A 10,855-nucleotide genomic window follows, 5' to 3' on the forward strand; every position below is an offset into this window, starting at 1 on the left:
ATAATTTTAGCTATTAAAAATTTAGTTGCATTTTAAATGTGCTAGGGTAGCTCCCTGGTCAAAGGAATTCAATGTTTCCTTTTGCAAATCAAATTACTACTCCCTAACATGTCTTTAACATAAATCAAGACGTTCGTCTATAGAATTTGCTTTAAAAACATTACATATATGTGTAAATTTTCTCCAGACTCTTGTAGATTGAATGAATATAATGGTTTTCTAGGTTTTTTTATGGCTGCCTGTTTCTGTACTTTTAATATTGAATGCAAAGCATTAAAAAAAACTCAAGCAAAAAATAAAAGGAGTTCACAAATTGGAAAGGACAAGTTTTCTCTTGATAGTCAAACAGTTATGATGTAAAGCGGTCTCATTAAATCATAAGTACTTTAACCTTTTCTTGAAAGAAGTGGAAGATTTAAAGATTTATAAAGAAATTTTGCCTAAACTAGGAAATGACTCATATTTGACATGTATTGAAATGATAATGCTGATTTCAATAGGCACTCTAAGAGCATTTTGCTCCCAGGAGAGTAATTCAGTCTTGGTTACCTCTTTGCATTTAGATTTTGAACTTTCTTTCTAAAGCTTTTAATGTACTACTGTCTGCCAAAACATGGCCAACTTACCCAGATATGATCAGGCAAAATAAAGGCAAGTCCAAAGTTTGTTGTTGTCGGGGATTTTTTTTAATTGCCAGCACTAAATATGCAATGAATCCATCCATCTGACATCTTCTGTAGAGTCTAGTTTCCAGACAGTTTCTATTTTAGCAATTTTCATACCACAACTTAACTCCATTGCACTGGACATTTGCAGAGAAGAGGTGGTAGCTGTACACAAATGCAGCCACTACATGGTGAATTAATGGATGGCAACCACTTACACATACAGCGGTTTTTTTAATGCCATAAAGTAGGACATCAGTAGGACATCATGTCTTCTTTATTGTCTAATCCTTATAAGTATAGGGAAAACCTGCTTTCTATATGTAATCATTATAATTCATTCAATTAGCATTTATTAAGTACCTACTGTATGCAAAGCAATATGCTAGTTGCTGAGGATCATAACAAAGGTTAGATCAGAGATGATCCCTGAACTTGTGGACTTTATAATCTACTTTGGGGAAATGACACAAACATAGATAACGGGAATATACACTAATGCGTGGCAACTCCAACAGTCGTGCAATGTTTTGATCTCTGAAAGGAAAGTCTATTATGGTAGTAGGGCAGGGGGTAGAGGAAGATTTATGGAAAAAATAATATCCATTTTGAACTTTAAAGGATAGCTAGGAATTCAGTAGGCAAAATAAAAGTAGAAATGAGACATTTTAGGCATAGTGAAAACAGAAGTCAGGGGCAAAGAGCAGCCTAATCTGCCTGCAACGTAGACTATAAGCGAGAGGAGTAAAATAACATCAGGCTATAGATTTAGGTTAATGCTGCATGTTTGAGAAGAAGTAACCATTTATGTGATGTTCAAATTGCGAGCCACCTTCAACCATAGGTAAAGGAATTTCAACTTTGTTCAGAAGGAGTCACTGAAGAATTTTTGAGCAGAGTGCTATAATAAATAATGAAAAAGCATTGATTATATATTTACTGTATGTAAAACATTGTGCTGGATATATAAAGAGTTAAAGCAAAACAGACTGAAGGTCTGTGGTCATATGGTCAAGGGTCATGTCATACAACCAGAGCTATTTGTACGTAGATTATTCTGATAATGGCGTAACAATGGTGGAGACACACACACACACACACACACACACACAGAATTAGAGCTGGAGGCAACCTCGGATCTTACACAATCCATCCGCTCTCGTTTTACAGATGAGGAAGCTAAGACCCAGAGATGTGATTTGCCCAGTGATGCACAGGTAGTATATGGCAACGCTGACACCCGATTCAACCCAGTGTTCATTGCGCCTAATCGAACAATAAGCATTTATTACACAAATACTATGTGCTAGGCACTGTGCTAAGTGCCAGAAATACATATACAAGCAAAAAGAAAGACAATTGACCTGAGAGGGTAGAGACTTGAGTGAATTGTAAAGCCATGAAAATAAGGATAAATGAAGAGCACATTTTAGAGGAAAGATAATAAGCCTGGCTTTGAATACGTTGAGTTTGACATTTGACCAAGATGTCCAATAGAGGCAGTTGTATGGGTGGGTCTGGAGCTCAGAAGAGAACTCCAGGCTGACATACAGATTTAGGAGTCATGTATATGGAGTTACCAGTTGAAGAGGTGAGACTGAACAACCTTGTCAGGGGAGAGAGGAGACAGAGCTCTTGACCTGCCTTTGACATGTAACATTAAGTAGATCAGGTGTGTAAGAAGGGTCATAAGTCAGACTCACAGAATGCTATTCCACTGAGAGATGACTTCACAAAGCGATATCCTTCCAAGGCCCTCAAATAACGTCATACTGAGTAATGTTAAAAACCTAAAAATGACCTTTAAAAATATCAAACAAGTGTCTCACTGAATAAACTGACCTCATCAGTCAAAAGACAGAAATAAAAGTCCATTTTCACCGGAGGTACTAGACTACAAATATATTTGGGACTCATCCATGCAGACCACTCATTCGTGGCCACTTTAGGCGGGATGGATTCTGGGAGCTGCATTATACAGGTATGGCCTCTCCTTCATGAAAGGAAAGAGCTGCCTCTGGGCAGTACAGGGCCATTTAGCAATGCCCTAAAGGAACAAAAAGCAAAAATTCCATTTTTTGTCTCAGGCCTTTAAATTCCAAGTTTCTTATATGGCTTCTCACAGCCAGCCCAGCCTTCAGCAGTTTTCAAGGCCAATATGAAATGCAGTTGATAACTAGAGTAATAAGGTAGCAGCACATCTGAGTTCATTAGTTCCAAGTCCAGCATTTTAATCCAACAGCCAAATTTCATTCACACTATCAGAGTGTTTTCTGAGAAAAGATCACTGGTAAAAGAACAAAAATCAAGCACAGGACTTGAATACATCTATAAACGATAAAATCAGTACTAAAGACCCAAAGAGCTATTTACACTTCATTTTGGAGTAGAATTCAAATATTCCCAGAGAAAAATAAGAAAACGTCCTTCCAGCAGATAATACCACACCTCCCCACCCAAAAGTATTTTTGCTTTTTCTCTGAATATTCTTATAGCTAACTTTCAAGGAAGAAAAACTGGTTATCAAAGATTCGTCAATAATTTAAATATTTTCTGGCCCCCTCTCCTCAAAATTACCACTTTAATTTAACAAAAAAAAATCCAAAAAGAAAGGGAATCCTGTTAAGGGAGCTGTGAGCAGATGCCATTTAAAAAGAGGAAAAAAGGAAGATTCATCTTTGTGTTTAACCAAATGTTAAATACTTTTTATTTTACTCACCTGCACACTAAGATGAATCCATTTCTTCACAAGAATTCTCCCCAGTGTCATTACTTTTATTGGAGGCTGCAAACCATTTACTGTGCGATAATAAAACATGGTCTCTTTCTCAGAGATTGTAAGTTTGAACACAATCTGCCCGTCCACGGCCTTTTCGATAACACACCTTAGGAAGCAACCAGAAAAGAAGGAAAAGGTCAGCATCCAGCTAGATGCACAAAGGCACTGTGCAATGCACAGATGTTAAACCAAACCCCAAATACCACTCAAAAAAGTGCACAGTGGTAAAGAGCTAAGCATAAAAACATACAAGGAAATTATTTTTGTTTCAGTCACAACAAAAATCCTTGAAAAAAATGAGAGACTTTTTAATTTATATCATGTTCTTTAGACTCCTTTAGACATCCTTCACTAGAGATTCATGACAGGAAATAAAGTGGCTGGAATCATTCTGCAAAACTAACATTTAGGCTATTGGCTCATTGGTTCCGTTGCTATTTCTTTTATAAGAAGCTGCACAACACAGTACATCCCGGCTGGGTATTAAGTCACCAGCGCACATCTTTCTTTTCCTTTCTTTTCATATAAAGAGAATTTAGTGCCCATGGAAGGCTCTAAACTGTTAGCCCTAAAGTCTGAATCACTCTATTTAACTCCCACAATGAAATGGACAGCTGCAATTGGTACTTGCCCCATCATCAACCTGTCTTAACCCAAAGTTAGCTGACACCCCTGTGAAAGGCCATTAGATGGTTTTCTGTACATTTCTAAACTTAAGGGAATGTTGTTTGAGGACAATATCTAATCTTTCAACAAGAGCACCTTTAAATACTCCTAAGTCATTTTGCCATAACAGAAGTGTTTTCAGATGCACTCTAGGAATCTGGTCTATATCCACAACAGCTATCAGGAGATAAAGGCCCTTTCTGACCTTATCGCACAGCCAGGCTCTTCAGATCCCCTTCACTGCAGACACCTAAACATTTGTGACTGTCCAGTTAAAATCTTCTGGGTCAGAAGAATGAAAATTGAGCTCTGAATTCAGACATTTATCCCCTTTCCTCTGGTTTACAAAGTAGCAAAACTCTACTCTCTAGAAAGGTTTGAGGACTATTATTAGGATGCCAGTGGACCTCTATCTTGTTGGTTAATGGCCAGATGTTCAATAACAGACAACATTAGAGACAATATAGCATATATGCCAAAGGATCACTGTTGCTCAGACATGCAATACTACCCTGATGGTTCTTTTATACAAGACTGTACAGTGAAAGTCATTATACTACATTGTCCAAAATCCATTGAGTTGTAGGATAAGTGGCAATGAGATTTTGGCAATGTAGAGGTGTCAAAGGTAAGGCAGAGGCCCCTTGGCCAAAGTGATTTGGGAATATTTTTCAAATGGCATGCTGTCTTCAAAAATGTCTCCTTTACATACCCTGGCTTGCTTCTATGATGGTGAGAAATGGTTTCCAAAAGAAGTTTATGGAGTTTTTTCTCTAGGTACAAAATGCCAAGGCCTGAGATCTAATATATTAATATATTCATTAGCAAGAAGAGATTATCAACACATGACTATTCCAAAGTTGATGGTAACAACCAGGAAATAGCAAAAAAAACTGAGATCACAGTTCCAAACAATGATTCCAAGATGGAGCTCACTCTCTTAACAAATATCTACATTAAGCTCTTGATTTATATTTGTCTGGCACATAGTAGAATACTTCGTAAGTGCCTATTGACTTATGAAAAGATGCAGAGGCATGGCTAATCCAAAGGCAAAGAAACCAACATTATTTACCCTTGACTTTAAGTTGTTTTATTCATTGCAAAATGGAAATTCACTTAAAATAAAATGGTAGAGATAATAATGTAGCAGCTGTGCCCCATGAGGACTCTACCCCTAAGAATTTCAACTATAGAGAACACTCCTGGGAGTGATCTTTGGACTGGAAAGGTCAAAACGACAATGGCTACCTAGAAATTGACAATACAGTTAAGGAGATAGTAAGAAAGCACCTAGTTACCCTTGAAGAATTCAAATCATCTGGCCCAGATGGACTACATCTGCAGGTAATGAAAGATCTAGCAGGTTTGAATACCGAGCAATCATCAGTGATGTTTCAAAGCTTACGGAATACAGGATAAGTACAGCTCAGTACCAGCTCTGGAGTCAGAGGAACTAGGTTCAGATTTTACCCTTAAGGTTTGTTTACTACCCATGTGAACTCAAGCAAGTCCCTTAACCTCCATGTGTTTCTGTATCTGTAAAATGAAGGAACTGGATTAGAAAGCACCAATTCTATGACCTTAAGCCTATTATCAGGAGAAATACTGTCCTGATTTTCAAAACAAAAAAAAAAGATAATGGAATCTGAAATTATGGGCCAGTGAGCTCAACTTAAATTCCAGAAGAAAAAAATTCTAGAACGTTCTTAAAGGGCTGCCTAATGACTCTAGACAACAAATGATGAACTCTGTTGTTCTTGTTGGTCCAAGAGGACCAATGATATCACAAGGTGATTTCTTGACTTACTTATGAATTGCTTTTAAGTGAGGCACAAAGTCATCAGCCTCACTTTCTCTTCCAAAGTCATCAAAGTCCAGTGGCAATGGCCCAGGATACAGTGGATGGCCTTGGCATCTTCAATGGCTAACCAAGCTCTAGGTGCTCTAGGGCACAGCTTCAGATTTGCAGAGAGACACACATTTTTGGACACAGCTAATATGGGAATTTATTTTGCTTGACTATACATATTTGCTATAAGAGTTTTACTTTTCTTCCCTCCCCTGCCCACCAGTGGAGAGAAGGGGAAGTGTGAGGGAAGGAAAAAAAATGCTCGTTAATTGAAGTAAAAAAATTAAATTTAAAAATTAAAGAACTAGCTTGTGGGCATCTAAACAAGGAGGCATTGATCAGAAAGAACCAGCATGGCTTGATCAAGAACAAGTCAAAGCAAACTAGTCTTATTTCCTTCCCTGACAAGGTAGCTAAACTGGCAAATAAGGGAAATGTTGTACATATAGTTTGCCTGGAGTTTGGCCAAGGCCAAATAAAGTATCTCATGCATGTCTTATGGACAAAATGGAGTGATATTGTCTAGATAAGAGTACAACTAGATGGATTTTAAACTGGTTGAACTGACAGGATCAAAAAGGATTATCCTTGATGGATCTGCCAAGTTAGAATGAGGTCCTGAGAGATCTGTGACCAACAAAAATATCCCATGTGTTGAGTCCCACAACTGATTAGACATAGATTCTAGGAGGCTGCTATTAAACAATTTAATTTACATATACCATACCTCTAGACTAATGAGAAGGGCACTGCCACCTCCAAAAGAAATTAAAGGCTGGAGGTCACCAATTCTTTCAAGACCTTAGAGAATCTGGTATCCCCCCACCCAACGTTCTACACTTTGGGGTAGAGTATATAAATACTTTGGGGAGTATAGGCTTACCAATGCATGGTTCTTAATGGTGGATAGGATCAGTGAAGAAGCCAACAATACCTCATAGGCACTTTAAACATTTCAGGCACTATTATCATCACCATTTTGTCTTTGGAACTTTCTATTTGTCTAGCATTTGTTACTTTTAAATCGTCTTATTTGAGCTTCATAATAACCAACACTATGAAACACTTTAAAGGTTGCAAAGCACTTTACATACATTAACTCATTTGGGCCTCACAACAACCTTGTGTGGTACTAAAGGTCTTATTCCTGTTTTAGAGCTAAAGAAACACTCAAAGGTTAAGTGACTTGCCCATTGTCACACAGGTGGGATTCAAACCTATGTCTTCAAGATTGAGTCTAGTATGTTACCTACTATACTACAATGCCTTATGATACATAGATAGATAGATAGATGGATAGACAGATAAATAGTTAAATATTTAACAGGTGAAGAAACTGTGTCACAGATATATTAAGTGACTTACCCAAGCTCACATATTTTTATAGCTACAAATCTAGGATTAGAATTAGGGCCTCTGAAGTATTATTCTAATGTTCTTACCATAGTAGTATGAAAATTTGAGATAGGAATTGTTAAGAAGTTATCTGTTTTCCCCATCATGTCATACTGCTCCATATTTCATGTTGGGAATAGATTGTTCCTATCTCAAGAAAAAAAATTTTCATTTTAATTCGCGGCATTCGTCTCATTTCTGTTTTTTCCTATGTCTGGGCAGGTTAAGCATTAGTTTAGAAGGGACTCTCTGCTGGCAAATTAGAAGCAGTTAAGATGTTAACCAAGCCATTATAGGCAAATTGACAAACCATCAATAGAGCAGTCCTACCGATGTCAGAGATTAAGGAGGAAAATGGAGTAGGTGCTGTTCAATAAACTGGGAAGCAAGATTTGAGTCATAAAGAGTTTACTAAATGAAGGAGAGGTTGTGTTGTTGAGGGGAAGGGGCATGGGGGAAAGAGGAGGCTTTTAAAATTCATTTTAAAATCCATAAGATATATACATATATAGAAAATACATACATACACACATATAATTCCTTTACAACAAAGTTGTAAGGAAGAAGTGTTATGTTCTAAATTTCAGTACACATTGTTACCTAGAAAGATTTTTAAGAACTTTGAGTAATTCAAAGTAAAAGGAGATCTACATTAACCCCAAATTTCACATTGTGTTTCCTATTTAGTTTTTTACCTCTCCAGTTATTTACCTCTTCTATGTCAGACATGGAAGGGAAAGGATCTCCAAAATTCCTCTCCAGCCCCCTGCCTCCATATGTAGTATACACCTAAGCAATCCAAGAAGTGTTTCCCTCCATTCATTTTCTTGAATTTAAATCCACAAGTGAGAATTGAGGTTTGACCATTACTCAAGAATGTATTTACCACATGCAGTCTTATTTCCCAAAGCTTACTGAAAATGCTTTTCTTAATATGTTATTGATTGTCTTCCTTGCTATTTTGTTTGCTTGTAAACATACTAGCTGGGTAGATAATAAATGTGAGAGGAAGGCAGGTAGCAAAATATTTAGGAACTGGATTTATTCTGTTCCTGGATAAACAGTAATTGGATAATCCACGTTTTGTTTGTTTTACTTATCTAGTGCAAACACCCCGAAATTTCCCCCATCCCCATAGGTATCATGGTTTTGAGAATGGAAATGACCTTGATGCATGAAACACTCAAAACCAAAGACCTCATGATCCCTCCTTAGTGAATTCTTCTCTATCTTGTCTGTGTGAAATTATGCCAATGGCAGGTGAAATTGGCATAAGGGTGTCACTGTGAGTAGAGAAAGGAACATTTTATCCTAGCTAGTCAAGGGACATTCTTCCAAAACACCTCGGGCTTTAGCTGTATAAGTTGTGATTTACAGGGATTTTAAACATTTTTTTCTAAGGAAATGGCAGGTAAAAGTAGATTGGCAACTACTTTCACTCCAAGTTTAAGACTGAATTAAAAACTACCCACTTTCACTTAGTATCTGAAATTCATCATCTGGTAAATTTTTAACCTCGTTTACTTGCCAAAAAAAAAATAAACGACATTGACATTGTCAAAGCTTTGGGATAGATATTTCCAAATTGTTCATGATGAAAAATACTTTGGGGAAACAAATTTACCAATGATTAGATTAAGAACTCTTATGACATCCACCATTTAAAAAAAACCCAAGTTCAAGCCTATCGAAACACAAAATGGTCGTAAGAAAAGCAGTAGGCCCCTCTCCAGCTTCACGGTGAGTGCATTGTTGCTGGGCAGACAGTAAAAAAGCCTCTGAGAATAGCTCACAATTACCTCTATTTTCTTAACTAATTGAAGAAACAGACACCAGACAGGGAAGAGGACAAAAGCTATGTTTTCCATAGGGAAAAAAGTTATTAGGTTTGGCTTGCTTATACAAACCTAGATCAGGAATTTGAGGCTGCCAATTTTTTTTTCCATCTGATAACTTTGCAACATGTGTTTCATCAGTGTCCAAGACTATGGTGCTCCAGGGCAGGCCTTTCAGTAATAAGAAAAAGAGCTTAGCTGAAATAAGAGGGTAGCCATGAATTGTACATCAGATGCATTTCATTGTCATTGAGTCCCTATTTTTTTTGAGGGCTCATTTCATATACAACACTTAGCATTTTATGTTATAGAAATTAGATCTTAACTTTCAAGGGGCATTAGAAGTCATCTATTCCAAACTCCTCATTTTACAGCTGAAAAAACTGAGACCCAAGTAGGCCAAGAAATTTTAAAATCACAGTTGTTAAGCCTCGAGGTGGTATTTAAATGCCGTTCCTCTGATGCTGGGGCCTTCTTTCCACCTTACCATAGTGACTTCTTTTTTAATTTTATAATTTACAACAGAATTTCCTCTTTTATCCTAGTAGTATACCTTTTCTATGAAAAATTCTGAAGCTTTGCCCTTCTTTCTTTCTAGCTTGCAATTCACAATCATCATCCCTACTCCTGATTTTTCAGAGCACCAGGAAAGCAAATACCCACATCGCTACTTACATTACACCTTCTTGCTCAGGTTTCAGCCACACAGCTAAAGCAAATGATGCCGCCAGCCTTGGAGAGCGAGGGGAAAAGAAGCAATCTTTGAGATCGCCAAAAATAAAACTTGTAGAATTGGTAGGGGAGCCAGGGTGCAAATCATCTCTGTCTGTGGTAATGCAGCTCCTGAGGCCTGATGAGAAAAGGGCAATGTAGGAAGGAGCGGAAGATCTATGTGGGCACTCTTGAATACAAAACCTCTGGGCACAGTATTGAATACTTTCAGCAGCTGTGGAGCTGTGACAGAAAGCACTCCGGCCTGGTAGTCCACATGTGGCTTGGGTTGGCACAACTGAAACATTCTTTAAAGCTCCGATATTTTGAAGACTTGGGAAAAGCCCCTGTGAGCTAGCTAACGGTATAGAAGCAAAGTAAGCAAGGATAAATGTCCCAATGACGTGAAATAAGAACCCACAGTTCCATGAATGAGCCAGGTAAGTCATGTTTACAAGAAGAGTTCTCCTGTTAAAGTGTTCCTAAATAAGTAATGCCACTAGCTTGCAAACACTTGGACGCAGGGCATTTTAAGTGGTGATGAGATGTTCCATTTTCGGAAAACACGGGACATGTTCTCACACTGAAGAGATACCAAGATCTTGACCAACGACGAAGACATGGGTGGCAAAGTGGTTGCTGTGAACCAAAAGCAAAAAGAGTCTGAAATGAGTTCCTATATTCCTAAAACTTACTAGTTTCCTAAGTATAAACAATCATTTAGCACTTATTAAGTACTGGCTATGCCAAGACATCCAAAGACTAAAGGGTTTTGGTTAAGTTATTTTTAATTAACTTATTTAGATGACCAAATAGGTATTTGTGCATAAACATTTTTGTACACATATTCAAACCAACCAGGGAACTGCCACTTTGCTGTTAAATTTAATATATATTTTAAAAAATAAAAGCTATGTAACAGAACTTCAGAATTTCACATTTTTTTCTTCTT

General features: G+C 37.4%; 1 protein-coding gene across 1 annotated transcript in view; it reads right to left on the bottom strand.

Annotated features, from left to right (window-relative positions):
* Positions 1 to 10,352, bottom strand: part of USH2A (usherin) — a 991,863-nt gene extending 981,511 nt beyond the window's left edge. The window contains exons 1-2 of the mRNA XM_036755334.1: positions 9,868 to 10,352; positions 3,385 to 3,550 (exon numbers count right to left, since the gene is read on the bottom strand). Coding sequence (XP_036611229.1) covers positions 3,385 to 3,550; positions 9,868 to 10,352 — 651 coding nt within the window. The remainder of the gene's footprint in view (positions 1 to 3,384; positions 3,551 to 9,867) is intronic.
* Positions 10,353 to 10,855: the final 503 nt, after the last annotated feature.

The sequence above is a fragment of the Trichosurus vulpecula genome, chromosome 4, assembly GCF_011100635.1.
Source record: "Trichosurus vulpecula isolate mTriVul1 chromosome 4, mTriVul1.pri, whole genome shotgun sequence".
NCBI lineage: Eukaryota > Metazoa > Chordata > Mammalia > Diprotodontia > Phalangeridae > Trichosurus > Trichosurus vulpecula.